Source organism: Mercenaria mercenaria, chromosome 2 (genome assembly GCF_021730395.1).
Source record: "Mercenaria mercenaria strain notata chromosome 2, MADL_Memer_1, whole genome shotgun sequence".
Taxonomy (NCBI): domain Eukaryota; kingdom Metazoa; phylum Mollusca; class Bivalvia; order Venerida; family Veneridae; genus Mercenaria; species Mercenaria mercenaria.
The window spans coordinates 31,631,821-31,652,866 of record NC_069362.1 but is presented as its reverse complement, the minus strand read 5'-3'; the positions used below and the strand labels follow the sequence as shown (position 1 = coordinate 31,652,866).

Below are 21,046 nucleotides of genomic sequence, written 5' to 3'. Positions count from 1 at the left end.
ACTGTAAAAATAAATAGATAAGCAATTCTTTTTGGGTTCTGCTTCAAACATAGTAGCATAATAGATAAAACTTAGATTGCTTACGTAGTGTTTCTGAATTGTTTGACTTTTATTTAAAGAAAAAACAAACATGACGGTATTGAAGAAACAAATTACGTTCCCAGGTTTAAAGGTTTTTATTTTGATTTCATATTTTTGTTTTTTAATATTCAGGCTAAAGATAAATCATGTTTTAGCATTGCAAAACACCCACTCGTAGTTTTTACAGAAATACAAAAGATAAAAGAAAAATAATTATGAAAACGTTACCAAGATTAAACAGAACATTAAGTAAAAATTTAAAAAAGAATAGTTTTTTTGGGGTTTGATGGCGGTGGTGTTTCGAGACAGGGTTTTTTTTTTCATTTTCCCTGCGTTGTTTTTTTTTTATGGAAGATAAGTTGTTTCATTACTGAAATTATCGGTTTATATGTATTTTGTGTTCAAAGTTGCTCATGTAATTCATGATGTAAATAAAGACTGCACATTTAGAACTTATAGAACATCATACATATACAGTACAACATGAGTAGAGAAACAAATGTCACTTTTAGTAAAACATATTTCTTCAAATAGTTCTGCTTCTTTGACCATAGTGATTTTTAATAACATTTGTACTGTGCGACGGAATTGCTGAACTACACAATCATGTTACATTTCGTTAACGAAAAATGGATGAGATGAGAAATTCTTGTTCATTATTTTGGTTGTGGGTATCATTGTTGTTAATTCTGAGTTCTTACTAGATTTCAATATTCTACTTTTAAAACTATTAACAAATACAAACAAACTATAGTCATTCAAAAGATGGTGTATTTCAACTGTTAATATAGATTACCTCGGTATGGATCTGTGTTTAAAAACATAATGTTACTAGACAGTAACTACTTTTATCAAAATTCGGTAACGTATGTTTCAGAACTATACAAGAGGATGCATTCTAACATAAATGTACACCATATGACAGAATTATACTCTAAAATTTGATGTGAGAGATTGCTAGAAGTCATTTTTTTTGGTATCAGTATCAGAATAAGTTCACCATACATGCATAGATGCATATGTACACACTTACAGAGTCTGCACCATTTGTTTGGAACACGCCAGTGGTGCAATTGATATCTATATGACATATTTGTAAAAACTCTTTTTAGTTAGTGTTTTATTCCGTAGATGTATCATTAAGCTACATCCTAAAATGGACTGAAACCTACGTTACTTTAAATATTAATTAAAAAAACACCAATTGTTTTAACTATACAACCAAACAAAAAACAGTATGATGCAGGGCCTCTTGTTCCGGACTTGCCCTCAATTTATAGCTTTTTATAATGTGAAGAAATGAAGACTATAGAGGTATTCATATTTTTTGGCACTATTTCAGAGGCATAGGCATTGAAAGGTTTTTGTTAAAGGGATATTAAGGGAATTTGGCATTTTGATTATCTGAAATTCTTTTTCAAAAAAACGTGAAACTTTAAAGCCCATAAAAAGGTATATATAATATATATTTCATAGTTGCTTTATAAGGTTTAGAATTGTATATGCTTATTTCCTTTTGGTAATTAGGAAAGGGGTTTTGCCTTTAAATACTTAGCGAATTGAAACAAAAAAAAAATAAAATTTTGGTTACACATTACTTTAAAAATTCTTTAAAATTTTTAAAAAAAACATAACTGTTTGACTGTACAATGATCCTTTTCATTTGATTTTAAAAGAAAGTGACAATTTCTTATAGTTTGTTTCTCCACTTTCGTTATTTTACAAATACACTGTATCTAATGTAAATTATCAGGCACCCATTCTGATAAAATTAAATTCATTGTAGTCATTCAAAACCCTTTGAATAAAAATTCAGTGAAACATGTTCATTTTTTAAAGCGCTTTTAAAAATTATTTTTGTAACGTCTTTTAGGGTATGCATTTTGAAAGTGGCCGATCGTGATAATAAGGAAATAGCTCATTTGGAGTAGTTTCAAAAAAATTATTTGAAAAAAATCATATGATTTTAAAGAATTTTCTTACTTAGATTTATTCTATGTATGTTTGCAATCTTTTTTCTGGGGGCCAGTTTTAAAATGCAGTACGAATATTTTTAGAATTATTGAAAAACCAACTTAAAATCCCTTAAAAGCTTATTTGATTTTTTTTGTTTTTAATAGAAATTTGAACAAAAGTAGCTCATCAATATTTTTACTTGAACGATTTCATGTGGGCATTTTTTTGAGCGGTAAAACCCCCTGTAACTGTTTAAATCTATCAGGTGATTTCGTAATGCTTTGACTTTTTTAGAGATACCTCTTTATTGTAAAAAAAGGTTGATCGAATTTAAGGCAATTTTTTGGAAATTTTTGGGAAAACTTAATGTTAAAACTGTGTAAATAAATAACCTATTTTATTGGTAGTTTTAAAAAACCCAAAGGCTGGGTGATTTATTAACTACATAATGATACAAAAATACCTAAGTAGCATTGAAAAAGGGAAATTTAAATCATCAAAATATGAAATTTTGGTGGCATTAACTCATATTTAATAATTTCGGATTATTTTATTAGCTGTCATCTTGAATAAAGACTTATATTGTTGGATCTGCTTCCCTTTTGATGTTCCCCATTGGGAACTTCCTTGAAAATGTTGCGGTCGTATCAACTTTTGCAATACTTCCATCATTTCTGGAGGTTTGGCCAACTGGCATTAAGGTGCAAAGGTATCTAATTATTTGGTTAATTAATCATTCATTTTGTTTTCTTTATTGTACACATGAGGGTTCTGTTCCTTTATAAAGGATTAGAAGTTCTTAAGATTTCCCGCATAAGTATATGTACTAATGTGGTGGGTTGGGTACATCAACCCCTACTTTTTACATTTTATTCGGTATATAGTACTTTGCGTAGCATTATTCGACAACCAAAGTAAATTATTGATTATTTCAGGCATTAAAAGATAAGATTTTTTATAAGAAATGTCACATAAATTTCTTTTCCATCATCCAAATCAGAGTTTTCCCTATGCAATGCCAAATTGTACTCATTAGACACCAACGTTTTTAAAATCGTCATTAAATTTTACTGACATGTTGCTCAGACCGACATCCACCCTTAAAAGTTTCCTGAATGATAGTATAACTTCATGGTATAGCTCAACCTTTGCCTAATTTCTGGGTTACGACTTTCAAATTTTTTGGCCTTGGCCCACGGACCATCCAGCAAGCTTGGATTTTGTTAGCCTTTGAACATTATATTTGCTGTTGTGACTCATTGTTCGCATAGTTTGTCACTGGTTCTACAGAAAAAGATCGTGGAAACCGGTTACTGAAAACAATGCATGGTGCGATTGATTAAATTCGCGCTTGTGATGACAGAGAACATGTTCTGAATTTTAATGGAGTATTTGCCCCCTTTGGTCAAAATTAGCGAACACTCGATTAAAATTCGGAACATATTTTCTATAATCGGCGAATTTCACGATGTCGGGACAGCAGCCGTTTCAAAAATGTTTGTAGGTCATTTTTGGGAATAATTTGGTCTGAAATTGGGAAAAATGGTCATTATTTTCATTTGGGTAGCAAGCAATATATATTTGTTGTAATTATAACCAATTTGAAAATTTTACAAATTGTGTAGGCCATATAAGGCTTAATTGAACTTTGTCCTTTAATTATATAGCTAGCCTGTTCTATATAGGATTGTCTAGCATTTCATGACTCGTGTATGGCTTGAGTATTAGTATAATCCAGTAATTTTAAAGGCAGCAAAGGGAGGTAATTTATCTGAAAAAAAGAAGTTTGGCACTGTGAGTGATATCGATTTATATCTCACTGCTATTTTTCAGTATTTCACCAATTAGCATAAAATAAATCCTGTATAGTACCAGAATGCCCTCACGGAGAGATTGTAACAGCGGATATGTCTTTCTGGATTATCGGGTCTTAAAGGTGGATAATCAGAGTTTGGCAATGTAACGGATTTGTTCGAAACTTTAGCATCTGATCATTTACACTCATTTATATTCACTTAACACTTAACACAAATTAGATTTTCACTGGAGGTATTTTTAAAATTTCATTTTCCTATCCTGGTTGCCCAACCAAGATAGAGTTATTTTATCATAAGTATAAATTTGATAAACATACTTTGCCTAAGGAAATGTATAAATATTAGACATATTGTAATATATTTGTAAAATATTTGCATTAAAAATTATGTATTTAGATGGAATTCATTAGAAACGCAAGTTTGAAAAGTTATTATTACCTCCCTTTGCCTATCTTGGTTGCGCAAGCAAGATAGATTGGAAATAAATGAATTCAGAAGCTACACACAGCTTTAAAACTTGCATTTTGGTTCGGATTGTTCAATAGTTGATATGTCTATCAAATGCAATTGTAAAACTAGACATTGTATCGAAATAAAAAGAAATACCCAGCTTTTTACATACTTTCATATTAAAGGGGAGTAATTACAAAATTTTATAAAAATAATAAAATATACATTTCAAATAGGAATCTAACTCTATGTAATCGGTCTTTTTGTTCCTTAAATAACTCTGTACCAGAATATACAAAAAGTAAAAAATGTCATTAAATGTTGACTAAATGTGATTGACCACCTTTAAATGCGAATATGTTAAGCGATATACCTCTATATTCACGGGCTTTTATTGCGAGTATGTTAAGCGACATACAAACAAATGTATATGAGGATTCTCGGTCGCCATTTATTGTGAGTATGGCAAGCACTGTACCTCTATATACAAAGGCCTTTATTGTGAGTAAGTAAGCGTTATATCTGTGGATTCTTTTTTTTTGGAATTTATATTTTATTTCCAGAGAAACTCCTTTTACATGTTCACATAATATAGCATGAATCTTTCAGTAAATCAATAGCATGATATGTAGAATTACAAACAGATGACTGCACATAATACATAGTGACAAAGTCAGTGAATAACAACAACAACATTCGTGAATATTCTATTGCCAGCAAAGATATCATCTAATGCTATAGCTATTCCTACTTATAGACAGAACAAGATAACTGAAGGGAGATAAAAGCTGTTATTAATGATACATATTTTCTGACTAAGTTGTTCCCCTTTGTAGGGCTGTGTTAAAAAGCTAAAAAATTAATATAAAACAAAATTTGATATTTTCATTCTTTAAAATTTTAAATTATCTTTATAATAATATTTCTTATTCTTAATAGCAATTTACTCATGCCTTTTCTAATTTTCCTAATCCATTCTAAGACTATGTATTACGAAAAAATATTTTGCCAGTGGTCAGGTTATAAAGAAAGTGAATATCAGTATCTTCAGTTTGTTTAAGACAATAGAAATATTCACCGAGTTTAAGAGAGAGAAAAAAAAAGACCGCAAAAGGTAACAGAATCTGGTTTGTAAGACAAGGTTGTTAGTTGATACTGTAATATCTTGAACACAATACAACAGGAGAACTCCAGGAAAAAAAACAACAACAACAACAAAAAAATATAAAGGAAAAGAAAATAGAAAGGCAAGGGGGTTTAGCGCGTGAGTATTCTATCTGTGTGACGGGTGTTTATTTGGAGGGAGTGGGCAACCTATTTTTAAACTGGTACAAATAATATAGAAGCGCTTTAACTTTCAATCTTTTGATATAAGCGCATAAAAGGTAGAAAGAAGGAGTATTTATATAAATCTGGTATTACAGTAACCACAATAATATCTTTTCAAAGAATTTCTAATCTATGAACGGGAGGAAATGTCTCCATTGACTTTCGAAATTTTGTAACTTAATAGTTTTAACTGCATTGTATTTATTTACTTTAAATAAGTATTTAATACATTTTTTTCAGTCCTTCCAGGTTTGGCAAGGCATTTTTCATTTTACATGAATAAATATATGATTTACATGAGATAAGGACAAGTTTAAGTACATCTTGAAACAGTCTGTTACCAAATAAAATATCAGTATTTGTCCAGCTTGCACCTAATATAATTGATGAACACTTACTTTGAATCCAATTTCTAACATTTAACCAGAATGCGGTTATAAATGGACATTCGTAAAACAGTTGTAAAATAGTTTCTGAAGCTCTATGACAAAAGGAGCATTGGTTATCATGTACAATACCCATTTTGAAACAAAGATGATTAGTTCCTAAGATTCTGAGATTAATTCTGTACTGTAACCACTGCAGTTTTGGATCTGTTGTAACTTTAAAAGGTAGACTATACATCTTTTGCCAATCAAAGTTAACCATATTTATCTCATTTATCCATTTTTGCTGAGATATCGGTTTGTGTTTTGTTACCACGAGTGAGTCGTACATAAACCTACATCCCTGTTTTTGTTTAAGAATAACTTTAGACAAAAGAGGTTGTAATGGAAAGTTTTCCATCTTCGCCTTATGTGAAACATGCAAGGTTTGTAAGTAAGCTCGGATTGTCAATACAATATTATTATGTAACAAGAAATTGTTTCCTTCTATTTCATATATATCTTGAAACAAATCAAATGATAGCAGATTTCCGTCTTTGCCTATAAAATCATTTACTAAAAAGACACCTTTAAAATAAAATTTCTAAAACAGAAAGGCTTTCTGCCTATATGAAATTTATGACTATTAAAAATGGGTTCTGAAAGAAAATCTTCCCAATTTGCTGGGGTCTTTACAAAAAGTAATTGGTGTATTCCTGAGAAAACATCTTTCCAAAATGGATTTTTAACTTCTGAAAATTTCTTTTGTAAAAAATGTGTGCCATATTTTTCAACAGAATGAATCCATGGATACATGCTACTAACTAAATCATAATAAGAGGAGTTACTGGTCAAATACCTTCTAAACCATGAACATTTCATGGCCATTATGAACTTTTCAACATCAATTACTCTTAAGCCTCCCACTTTAAAGTCTTGTTTTACTGTATCTCGTTTTACCTTATCTGGGTTATTATTCCACAAAAACTTAAAGAACATATTTTCTATTTCTTTTATTATATCACGTGAGTGGGTTGGAAGACTAGCAAAAAGATGATTAATTTTTGGTAATGCTAATGTTTTCAAAACAACATTTTTTCCAATAGGAGTTAAAATCATTTTAGACCTAATTGTCAATAGAGTTTTAATTTCTTCAATTTTTGGGCCAAAATTCAATTGTACAATCTCTTCTAAGTCCGTTGTAAAATTTACTCCCACTGCAACAATAAATCTGGACAAATACAGTTATTACTGTTCCTTAAAGCACCAATCCAGACTGCTTTAGTTTTATCTACATTTACATGGAGACCTGAAATTTCTGCATAGAACTTTAACATGTTTACAGTATTTCTCAGTGACTTTGCCGAACCATCTAACAAAACTGTAGTGTCATCGGCATATTGTGACAGTAAAAATACCTGATCAAATATTTTAATTCCTTTTATGTTCTTATTTTGTTTTATTAAAATAGAAAGTATTTCAGCACAGAGAATGAATAGATAAGGAGACAGAGGATCTCCTTGGCGACAGCCATGATGTACATAGAACCATTCAGATAGATGACCATTTACAGTTACACAAGACTGGATATTTTTGTAAAAAACCTGAATCCATTTTAGAAAATCACCACCGAAATTGAAAAACCTTAGTACATTATACATAAATTTCCATGATACAGAATCAAACGCTGTTGCAAAATCAACCAAGAGTAGCATCCCTGGGATATTTTGTTCTTGTGTACAGCTCATTACATCATAGATTAGTCTAATGTTATCGCCAATAAATCTCCCTTTCAAAAAGCCACTTTGGTTTTCACTTCTCACTGTATCTAGAACCTTTTTCATTCTATTTGCTATACTAGCAGAAGCGATTTTGTATCCAACATTTAACAGTGAAATAGGTCTCCAGTTTTTCAACAATAATTTATCTTTATCACCTTTTGGAGTGCATGTAATTACTCCTTGCTTTTGTGTTATTGATAATTCTCCATTTTCAAAAGAGTAGTTCATTGACCTTACTAAAAATATACTTATATCAATCCAAAAGACTTTATAGAATGCCGCTGTGAAACCAGAAAGACCAGGGGATGAGTTATTAGACATGTTCTTCAAGCTATAAAGCATTTCCTCTTGTGTCAAGTGACCCTCAAGTTGATTTTGTTCTCCTTCAGACAATCTTTTTACTTGGTAATTACTTAACAGTTCGTTTAGGTCTATATCTCTTGTATATATTTTTTAAACTGAATAGGTTTTTGTAATGGTTCCTAGTCTCTAATAAGATATAATTTTGATCCTGTAAGAATGCGCCTGAACTAGAATACAGGGTATTCATATGTTTTGATATAAAATTTCTATTTTCAAGATTACAAAAATAATTTGAAGGCTTTTCACCCTCTAAAACCCACATTGCTCTTGAACGAATGAGTGATCCTTCTAATTTTCTTTTTCTTAATTCTTGTAATTCTTTTTTCTTTTCCTCCAATAAAGTCTCATCTGAATCTGACAAAATCTGCATATTTTCAATTTCTGTAATTAACCTTTTTTCCCGGGTTTCTGCTTGTTTTTTTTATATTTTTTATGACTACTATAAGCTATGGTCTTACCTCGAATTTCCATAAGAAGTGTTTCAAAGAATAAATTATCTGTGGATTCTTGGTCCTTTATTGTGAGTATGGTAAGCGTTATACCTCTATATACACAGGCTTTTGTTGCGAGTATGTTAGGAGTTATATGTGAGGATGCTCGGTCGGTCATTTATTGTGAGCGATATATAGTCAGTCCTTTATTACGAGTAAGTTAAGGGATATAAATGAGGATTCTCGGTTCTAAAGTGTGTGTATGCTCAGCGATACTTCTCTTTTCGGGTCTGAAGTCTGAATACCGTAGGTCAAAGGTCAAGGTGATAGGGGCCTGAGCCTTGAAGACGGTTTCCGCTAAATCACTTTAGAACCCTTTGACGCATAACCTTCAAACTCGATTGCTTGGTAAATGACCCCTATTGTATTCACAGTCAGTAAGTCAAAGGTCAATGTCACAGGGACTGTAACGTTGAGAACAGAATCCGCCAAATAACTTTAGAACCACTTGAACGTGAACCTTGAAAATTTATAGCATGACTGGGCTTATGCAGTAGATGGTCCTTTTTTGTTTTAGGTCAGTAAGTCAAAGGTCAGGCTCACAGGCGCCTGAACCTTGAAAACCGTTTCTGCATAGTAACTTGAGAACAACTTGATCCAGTATCTTTAAATTTGATAGCACAATTGGGCTTATGAGGTATAGTCAAGCAGTAGAATAGATTTGATAAGTAATGTGATTTTGGAGGTAGCCAGCTACATCTGAAGGCTGTAGCAGGGCTGTTAAAAGGGTTTAACTTATAGCCTAATGCAATATATATCACATGCGGGCCAAGAAATTTAACATTTTATAAAATGCATCATATGTATGTATAAAATGTATGTATATGATATGTATATACTTTAAAATGAGAATACACAACGCAAGATGGAAGTATGTAAATTTAATTAAGTAAACGAATTCTCGTGTTTTCTCAATAGAATTTAGTTAGAACTGTTACAAACTAGTTTCACCATTGATCGGCTCATCATCTCGTTTGTATACAATAAGTAAAGCAGTTTTCTGCTGAAAGGGAGATCAGCATTTACGAAAGGTGATGTAACATGTGTAGAAATGGTCGTGCATGAAGAATCCTAAAATGGCGTACCGTTAGGGTCGAAAATTAAGTATTAAGACAATTCTATTTAGTACGGCCCAGGGTCGGACATATTCCATTTACTATGACCATAGTTGGTAATTAGCTTTAAGCTATTTTAATTTAGTACAACCCGGGGTCAAACGTGTTCTATAAGTATGATCCTAAGAACGTATTAAGTACGATCCTGAATTAAGAATATCTATTTGGCTCTAAGACAATTCGAATTGGTACAATCTTAGGAGCATACTATTATATATTGTATGACCTCGTTCCAGACATATTCCAACATGGTCATGAATGGGAAAAATGCTAACTCATTTTCAATCGCGCATTTCTCACTTGAAACGCGCAGTTCGGTAAATGTGTACTAGTAACTATGGATATTGAACAAGTGGTAATTTGACCCCTGAAAGAGCCAAAAAAAATTTTTTTACCTTGTGAACAAGATAGAAGTGACATTTTACATTGGATTTTAACTACACTTACAACTTAAGTCACAATAATATATCGGTTCCTTTCGAAAAACGGGTTGATTCCGTCATGGGTTCTAAAGTTACTGCCCCTAAAAGGGGAAAAATTTTCTGTCTTCATAATGATACAGCAATTTATGTTGTAATAACGTTTTGTCATAATGATATTGCAACTTTCCAACGTTATGTCATAATGAATAATGATATTGCAACTTTCCAACGTTGTCATAATGATAAAGCAAATTTCTTAGATATTGTTTTCCAGGTATAGTTGTTAAGCAGATAAATTGCTACACATGCTGTTGGATCCATTAACCAGACAATTAAATATCATTTGTCGTCAGATAATTTAACACTTTTCTTTGTGCTGGCTTTAAAAGAAATGTTCTCTGTCGATTTACATATCAATTTCACATAGCCAGAACTTCATTTATTGCCTCAGGGAAATTATACGCCTGTAGGCATGTGATTTAATGAAAGTAATAACCCTTTGAGTATATAGCATACGGCAAATTAAATATCAATTTGGTTTACATCCTTAGAGTGGAATTGTATTTCTTTAGATATGTTATTTATAAGTTATAGATACTTCTGATGTGAATTTTAATCAAAGAAGAGTAAAAGGAAATATTATCCTTTGTTCATATGTATACTAGATCCGATTTTGATATTTTGAAATCTGATTAGTTACTACATATAATTTAAGTAAACATAAAATTAACAAGTTGATGCGTATTATCAGTATTATGCATAAGTTTAATATAGTACACATTTAATTAATACAACGTATAGTCAAACACATATGAACTGCCACTAAACAACTACAAGTTATTTTGTTACCGCGTGTTTTTTAATTATATACTCAGTTAATTTATATATTTAGTAAATTGACATATATTTGATGATGACATTCTACATTTTAAGTACATGTCAAAAATTATTTCAAAGTAAAGATTGTATTTGGATACCTACAAAGATGAAAGTAATAAAATTAGCACCGTTTTCAATTAATGATTTCATACTAATAATATAAGTGTCGTCTTCGGATTTCTTAGTTATGGCAACATTGTTGTTTATCATTAAACTCATAGTTTGCTATACTTGACTTTAACTGCCTTTGACGAAGAAAACGATCAGTAAGATGACTTCTCCTTAAATGACCGATTAATGTGTTTACTATACTTTTAAAATATCAAGTGAGGAGGGTCAACCGATTTTATGATATGTCAGTAAAATCTATAGAAAGATCCTTTGGCAGCACAGAATGCAACAAATCCAATCTGATTAAACTCCTGGTCTTCTCGTACATGAAAATCTGACAGTGGCCAATTGCACACTGATCACACTATATACCCGGATAATCTTGACTCTGTTCAGCGACCCTAACTCAGTACCAACATGGCGGGTGTAAAGCCGATACAACTTTGTTTTCTATATAATTTCGACGTATAAAGGTATGCTTCGGTTGTTATATCTGTCTCCATTGATCAAGTGTATATTTATTTTAAAATGTATCATGTTCAATATATTAAACCTTGTGTTTTCAGGTCTTTAAAAATACTTATATGCTTTTGTCGCCCCTACTTTTTTCCTGTTTGGAAGCAAAAATGTACTGCTTTATAGACCTATTTACATTTTGTTGTTAGCCCACTGCATACTGACACAATACACGTTCAAATGTGCTGACAGCGAGAAAATTGATAAAAACCTAACTTCAACTTGATAATAACCGAACTCAGTTTACACGAGGAATGGATAAAAACCTAACTTTCTCGAAATTGTCTAAGGATAAACACCTAACTGACTTATATTCTATGGAAATGAATGAGTTCACAAGTACATAAAATATGACTATAAATCTAAATTACACAAAGGCATTATCCCTTCCGCTATTAAACAAAGTGACAAGGAACTTCTACTAGTAAAATAGGGTTATTATAACAGTAGCTCGATCTGGTATGCTGTATCGAGTGGATTTTGCCAGATCGCGCAAGCGCCGAGTCTGATCCGACCTTGCAAAATCACGAGAGCTTAATACAAAAACCCAGATCTAGCTACTATTATAATGATCATTTTTTATATACCTTCCACTTTTTTTGTTGTTATCGAATGAAATTTTCAATGTTTGTTTATGTTAAAATAGAACTGAGTGAAGTTTTTTATGTGCGCTATTTATAGAACTGTATCAGGTCATGCATATTAAATGAAAGTTGTCCGGCAACATACAATACAAAAGGTACACGTACATACAATACGATTTTTTTTCTGCCTGTTCATATTTACTTGTGAAATACAAGACGTATTTTGACAGAATTGATATAGATATATAATAAAAGATAATATTGTTATTATCCGCCAGAAACAGACTAGCCATGATACTGTTAATACACTTGTAAAGTCACCGTTTCAGAAGGTGCTAATTGAATATTTTGATATTGTTTGAATGCGATAAGATTTATGATTAGTTATTAACTGTAATAATATGACATTTTTCAGACAGCTAGTAGGGGAGAAAAGTGGGGGAATACATGGACTGACAGAAGGGTGGGGGTAGGGGTTACAGAACTTCGATCATCTATAGTTCATAAATGAAGCATGGACTAACAGCTCAGTTTTCGCTTTGTTAGGTATTTATCCATTTTAAGTTTGTATTTATCCAGCACTATTTCCTATATCAGTCAGGAATTATCCGCAAATCCAAACCCATCTCATAATCAATACATTTTTTAAGCTATAAAAAATTTTTTTAAACTTTGATACTTTTACACATTGTCATAGAGATGTTTATTGAACTAATACAGTTGATAAGGTATTACTGCATTTTCAGGTACATTAAAACGGTCGGAAACATAAAAATGTTCATTTGGAAGATTTTTTCTAGTAGATTTTAACGAATTCCAGCAACATAAAGTGATTTGTTGGACAAAATATTAAGTAAACAAATCTTGTTACCAATATAGGATATTATGGTTATTAAAAGTTTCACGTCAACATCGCACACAAACATAAAAAAATAAAAAAAGACAAGAAAATTAACTACATACATGTCTTTCTGTCAGCCATGTTGGCACTGAGTTAGGGTCGCTGAAAAGAGTCAAGATTATCCGGGTACATATATAGTGTGTGATTTCGCACAGTATCGGATTTTTTTACAAAAATAACGTAGGCTCGACATTCAAAATGGCACTGCCCATTGCTATCAAAAATGTTTTGGAAAAAGTTGAAATAAAATAACTACTAATCCCAAATGATAACGTGATTTCCACCGAAACGCGAGGACGAGTCCATTTTATGATAACTGATAAAATAACAATTCATCATGCTTTCACATTACTTGACAAGTAAATATTAGTATTTGTTTCATTTTAACTACCCAGTTAGTATACTGAAACATAGCTCAGTTGGTTAAAATGCAGATAACAATTGGATACAAGCAAATCATTTTGTGAGTTCGAATCCTCATCAGGACTTTTTTTCAGATTTCTTTTTGTTTTTCTCATTCGTTTTCAATTTTTCCCTATTTTCGTTTCTTTCTTTGATGGTTTGTATTTGCATTATATGTCTTTATATAACAAAATATTACGGTCATTATTCGCTTAAGTGCATCAATATCGTGTTTGATATGATGCTAAACATTTCTCATCTGCCATATCGGCTTTGATATTTCTCTGTCGTGTTGTCACAGAGCACATGAAGGAATCTTATTTTTTTATGCAAAAATGAAATAAAGATTAAATGTCGATGCTGAGTTTCGAACCAACACGGCAAAAGATCTGTTAACATGAAAATTCTGCTTTACCTCTGAGCTAATTTGTAATTGATATTAAAACTAGAAATATTTAGATTTTAACATGTTAGAAAAGTGTATAATTCCCTATGTTCCATTTTAATCTATTCATAGTCTTGTTTGTAAACATAAAGTTATCATCGGGGCATAGTGAAACCTAAATAAGTGGACGTTTTTCACGAAATGATGAACTGGAATTAGAATTATAGACGCTTAAAAAGTTGGGATCCTAGGCTTATTAGGCTAAATATAGATTTTTTTACTTATACTTTCACTTTCAAAAACTTGAAAGCTAGGCGTTGATTGGTTAGTGGAAATGTGACCTTCAACGGGTCACTGTCAGATCCTAATGTACAGCGTTATTGAGGAGATGATTTTAATCAGACTGGCAACAAATCAAAAACATAGAAAACTTGGTTTTATTCAGTCTGTTTCATTCATCCCAGGTATGAAAAGGGCAAGCATCCCCTGTCGTCCCCTAGCTTGCGCTGATTTTTTTACAAAGACATTGAATTCACTGTTTGAACCCAAAGGACAAGAAATCACCCACTTCTTACTATTAGAACTTGTAGCTATTATAAAATCTGAACATGAAATGGATCTTTCTTAGACTTATTATTAACATTACTTGTGATGCAACCAAGTTTTATAATTAATATTTTAACAGTGTATTATATATGGTTTATTTTGATAATATTTATTTTGTTTTGCAAATAGGAGAACAGGGGGTATATTCTAGTGTTTTCAGCAATACATGTATGTGTTATACGGTAATAATGCATACAATATGCTTAAAATATAAAATAGGAGGGTAGCAATTATTATAGGGTTTTCGCCACAGTCGTTTGATTTTAATTTGACCGCTTATGTTTGCCATGATAGTCCCTGTTTACATGAAACTACGCTAAAGTGTAGCACCACGTAAAGGCGACATACATCGGAAATACGGGGTCATTCGGAAAAAACGTTTAAACTAAGTGAGTACTGATTTTCATAACGCACGTGATGTCTTACTTGTTTCGCATAGATAATCAGACATTTGCTAAGTTATGTAGATATTTTGGCAAAAATCAACTCAAATTTATAAACTTACGAAGCAGACGCTATAACAATGTTCGGTCATCTGCGTTTTGATCTTCAAGTGGTTCAAACAATTCGTAATTTACCCACAACTGCTGAAGGACAGAAATAAACTCAGATTGTATGATTATAATCACGTCAAATTGGCGGCGAAGTTAGTAGAAACATAGCAAATACTGATGGTATATTTCTTATTTTGATTCATTATAGTATATAAAAGCTAGAGACAAAGTCTACGTTATTTTTGAAGAGCCCTCGTTTACTAAACTAATATTGTTAAATAGTTTACTAATAGCATACCACAAACAATTAATTTTTTACTATGAAAGGAAAAAGTGCTTTAATTTTGGAATGCCTTTTTGTCACTAAATCAAACAAGGAGGATCACATTGTGCAGTGTGCAAGAAAGATAAAATACCCATATCTAGTATTATATTAATTCATAAGTGCATACAAAATAGATTTATTTGTAACTGACAATTATTATAGACCACATATAAAAGTTAAATGCAAGCAACAAGAATCTAAAAATAGATTGGGTGCTGAGCTAAAAGTGCTAAAATAACATTGTTAATTACGTGCAATGCTCAATAGTTGTAACTGATCAAACATGAAATGTAATTTGCTTTAGTCGCCTATATCAAAATTGATTTCGCATCTCCCCATATACAAAAAAATTACCACAATATGAACAGATTCAGTTTTACCTATAAATAAACGTAAAGTAATTATTCAATAAAATCTGTAAGAAGATCCTTAACACTATATATTCAGGTCAATTAGGGTACCAGAATTCTGAAGGTTGGTTTAAGTATTTAAACATCTGTTAAGGGTTGTTACATAGATTTTTAGGCACGGCGTCTTAAACAACTCATCATTTGCACTTATTCATGTCTACTGAATGCTAAATACATGTTAGATCTTTACTAGGGTTACTAATTTGTGCTATTTCGTTATTTCGTTCTGTCGCAGCGACGCGACAAAAGTCGTTATGACGCCCCGCCAAAAGTCGCCCCGCCAAACGTCGTTATGGCGTCCAGCCAAACGTCGCCCCGCCGAATGTCGCCCCGACAAACGTCGCTCCGCTAAATGTCGCCCCGCCGAACGTTGCACACCCCACTCACGAAAATCGAACCGCCAAACTTCGCCCCGCCGAACGTCGCCCCACCAAACGTTGTCTTTTTTGCTTTCGGACTGACTTGATAGTATTAATTATATCAGAGATTAAAGATGATAAGATTTTAATGGTTATGATGTATTTGTTAGTCCCCAATAAAACTTGCTCACTCTCACCCACACCAGCTGACTCCCACCCCCTTACCTTCAATCTGTCAGTGAGTCCATCAGTAATACAATGAGTTACTTTTAAATGACAAGATTTATTATATGATATATAGATAGATAAAAGGCAATATGCAAGCGTGCGTGCGTGCGTGCGTGCGTCCGTCAGTCCGTCCGTACATCTAATTTTTTTTCCAGATCATAACTTTGTCGTAACTTGGTAAAATACTTTATGCCTGCCTTAGTGAGATGGATTTTCACGAGCAAACATTAGATAAGGCAGAGGGGTCGGGCAAGGGTCATGCCAGAGCTTCTCTGAGCAGTTATTTTAACACTCGTAGTTATACGGCAAGTGTCAAAGCTTGGGCCCTAAATTCTGGCGGGGTGACGTTTGCTGGGCGATGTTTGACGGGGCGACGTCCGATAGGCGACGTTTTGCGGGGAGACATTCGACAGGGAAACGTTCGGCGGGGCGACATTCGGCAGAGCGACGTTCTTTTGGGCGACGTTTGTCGGGGCGACATTCGGCAGAGCGACGTTCGTTGGGCGACGTTTGTCAGGGCGACGTTCGGTGGTGCGACATTTGGTGGGGCGACATTCGGCGGGGCGACGTTTGTCGGGGCGACGTTTGCCGGGGCGCTATTACGACGTTCGGCAGGGTGACGTTTGGCAGGGTGACGGTTGGCGGGTCGACAATCGGTGGGGCGACGTTCGGCGGGGCGCCATAACGACATTTGTCGTTGTGTCGCTGAGACAGAACGAAATAACGAAATGGCACAAATCAGCCATCTTAGTTACTTTTAAAATCTTGTCGCTAAACCAAGATGGAGTTATTCTAAGGTTAGTTGAAACTGAATAAACATACGTTGCTTCAGGAATGATACGTATATAGGAAAAATTCTAATATTTTTGTTTCTAAATGGTTGAATTGATTTTTAACAGGCATTACCAAGATGCCAGCTGTTCCAAACCATTAACTTTTACATGCATGCCTGCTAATTATGTATATGTAAAATCTATACATGTGTGTGTAAATTGTCGTATATCTGGTTCATCCCTGTGAGACTGATCACGTGTTGATTATTGATTTAAATAGTCTAGCTCAAGCAAGATCTGAGACAGCTACCAGAATGTTTGCAAAACACATACAACGTTTACTCTGCTGTCTGATATTCATAAATGGAATATCCTTTGCGGTAAGTGGTTTCTAATATATTTTTTGCATTTGAATAATAGAGAAATTACGATTACATCTAAGAAAAATGAAGGACTGCATGAAATATAAAATACGTTTTTTATTTATTTACTTTTATTTTTGAGAATGTCATTTGAAAAAAAAATGTTACAAATCATCTAAAAATGTTTGTTAAATTGCGTAAGCTGTTTGTTTCCGGAAACTTATATGAACTGCAAGTAGCTACAACAGTTAACCGCTAAAACACTGTGCCCAAGTATTGGCCATCCCGGGGAAACTCTTGTTTCCGACCAAGGGTCGGCTGGTGTGATTGACCAGGAACGTTTATAGGCCTCCAGCAGTAGATTCCGTGCCAGTAACCGTAGAGGGAACTGGGTTCCTCTAGGGCGGGCTTTCTAGAGGGTGTCCGTGTATGTGGATCCGGCATGTCGCCAACCCCGAAAAAAAACCACCTGTTTTCTATGGTCCTGTGTAATGTGTTCAACCAAATGTGTAACTTATTAGTTCGATTTAAGAAATAATATGAAGCCGAACTTTGTTTTAACATATCAAAACAAGACAATGAGGTTTTACGTTCGAGGAATATCTTAGCCAATGCGTAATGTTAAAACATGGTTCTGCTATGTATTATTTTATGTATTATATCGATTCTAATATCTCTTTTATATTCTTTATGTCATTTCCATTTGAATTCTCTCAGATATGTAAATGTAGATAAATTCTAGCAGCAATCTTTCTCGAAGGTTAATCCATCATAACGCGTCGACATCACGTAAGATATCCGTATTTTAACGTAAATGTTCATGGACTTTACTTGTCCGTCTCAAAGCGATTATTAGACAAAATATCAGAACCTCAAACTATTTCCGACATGAAGGTTTATTGCTGATTTATAATCTTTTGTAAAATCTGCAATTCAGGGAAAAAAGTCCTTTAAAGAAATCCAAGCCAAACGCTGAAAATTAGGTGATATTTAAGGACAGCTTCCTTAAGGTTTTAATTAAACTAAGTATTGCAAATTTATCAACAATAAAATCAATTAAACAATATATAAGTACAATTTCTCTATTAACATGCTTGCATAACATATTGTCTTATGAATTTCGAGCAAATATGATGTTATCAAGTACCCCACCCATTTACAGTAACATTGTGAGTACTATTTTTTTCACGAATATTTTAGAAATATATATGTATAAGTTTGGTTAGAAATTCTGTTCTGAATTTTGACACCCCGACGCTTTATGAAAAAGATAGGAAAATACTAATCTTAAAAACTTACTTATCCTGTAGTTTACCAGTAGAAGAACAATGCAGCAAATGGTCCCCTGTAACGGCCACAATAAGTATTAGATGTAGACGTTACTTCAGATCTTAAGAAGCAATACCTCAAAAATGTGCTTTGATATTTTTGGGGACTTTTTTCTATGTTTCATGTTCTTACATACAACTTATTCCACATCAAAAAGTTGATCTTGTAATTAGTTCGATCCCAAAAGTTAAACTGTCCAGCCTAGTTTTGCAAAGTAATATTTTATTCTTACTTCCTAGGTCAGAAACAAAAACAAATGCTGGAAGCATCATATAATTGCATGTGACTGATACAAACATGATCCAAGTTAAGTACATTGAATTGTGAAATATATCATATTAAGAAGATAGAACATTCTTTCACTTTAGAGAAATATGTGATAAGTTTTTTGTTACCTAAAATATAACTGTTATGAAAGTAAAACAGGATAGCGTCTCAGTAAAGAAAACTCTTTATTGATTAACTCTAGAATTCTTCAAATCCGAATTTTGTCATGAATACCATGCTTGATTAAAAATATGCTACAAAAAGACGTCAAATAATTCTTTCAAATATTTGCTAATCTAATTTCCCGTTCTATGCGCAAATTCATTTTTTTTCTGATCAACATTTAAAAGATTCTTTTTCTTGTTTTACCTACTTCATATAACCTTATCCATTAATCAGTGCACTTGGGTTAATTTTAGAATTGTTGCAAGGAAAACGTGTTACACCACGTTACTTTTTATGTTTCTCGTTTAGAATTGGTGATCAATAAAAAAATGTAAGATATTTAGTTTATTTTAAATGATTTATCACATTAACTCATTAGAAGGAATCCATATTGCAAACACTTGATTCGTTTGCAAAGAAAATATATGTCTTTAGTGTGATCAAAATTAAGCAGACAAAGGGTGTTGCGAAAAGCTATGAGATAAGTCGCTATGTAATTAGATTTATATATTTTTCTACACAGGCAGTCGCATGTGACTGAAAATAGTGTCTACGTATTTTAGACCCAAACAAAACAAACTCATTAAATTTGCTTCAAGTTTTTGTGGCCAAAACCGCCGAATGTAGCATCCCTTTATTTCACTGCAAGATCCCGATTGTGCTATATCTGATTCATCATCTATCGACGAGAAATTGATAAATTGATAGAAATAATGTATCACATATCTCTAAAGAAAAATCTGCATCCATATAGTCGCAGCGTTTTTGGAATTCAATTTAGGATACATCTGTTGCAACTGTATTCACAGTAATGACTTCAGTCATTACATTATCTCAAACTGAATCGACCAGCTTCGTTAGAACAATGTGAATGGACGGATTTCTGATAATGTCGCGGGTACTAATATATGAACACATGCGGCGTATATTTTAGGAGAGCATATACGAAACTCCGTAGAGTTCAGAGGAAAATTATCCATGGACAATAATGATTGTTTGAAGAGGAAACTTTCATAAATATTAAAAGTCTTGAAGTACGGTGCTGAAATTATACATATGTGCTAACCTTCTAAGTTGATAGACACTGTATAATGTAATAGAATAACAGTCATCCAAGATAAGCTATAGTAGAAAATAAATAACTTTATATCCACTTATTAGAACTAGACACTCCTACAGTCTAAAATAGATTTCACGACTGTTACAAGCCACTATTTTGAAAATAATAGGTGCTTGCAACTTGCGTGCCAAGTAAAGTTCGTCACAGCATTACATTAAGGTATTAGGCCCCTCATAGTAATGTTAATAAAAATGGCATTTGCTTGGTATATTCTTACAGTTGACCGTGCTTTACATTGTGTTGCAAATTTTTAAAAACTTTTACCGTGCCGTTTTTTATAAATTTTGTGTAATTTATGGTATTTCCTCAAGCTCAAGTGGCGACAAATTTCAAAGTGATGGCCTTTATCTAAAACATTTACAGAGAATTCATTATACCATTATTTTTTATGAAAGAAACATCAAACTATTGGTAAACAATTATAAAACTTAAAAAAAAACAACAAAAAAACTGTCAATATCATTTTTAGGGTGCCTCAAGTAAACGGGTTTAATGCGACAGAATTCTAACTCCCACATTGAAAAATTAAGGTCGAATGCTGTGGGTTTGTTTTAAATTTTGCTCACTTCATTCAAAAATAACCTTGGGGCAGAAGTAAAACCTACCTACATTTCTTCCACAATATGTAATCTAAAGATTGAAGGCAAAATAAAGAACTTC

General features: G+C 32.7%; 2 protein-coding genes across 3 annotated transcripts in view; both read left to right on the top strand.

Annotated features, from left to right (window-relative positions):
- Positions 1-21,046, top strand: part of LOC123563638 (tubulin polymerization-promoting protein family member 2-like) — a 132,556-nt gene that overhangs the window by 48,760 nt on the left and 62,750 nt on the right. The gene's annotated exons all lie outside the window — the stretch shown is intronic.
- The window catches only part of LOC128553008 (tubulin polymerization-promoting protein family member 2-like), a 39,715-nt gene continuing 36,103 nt past the window's right edge, over positions 17,435-21,046 (top strand). The window contains exon 1 of the mRNA XM_053534114.1: positions 17,435-17,523. Within this exon, the coding sequence (XP_053390089.1) occupies positions 17,458-17,523 (66 nt within the window). The 5' untranslated portion in view covers positions 17,435-17,457. The remainder of the gene's footprint in view (positions 17,524-21,046) is intronic.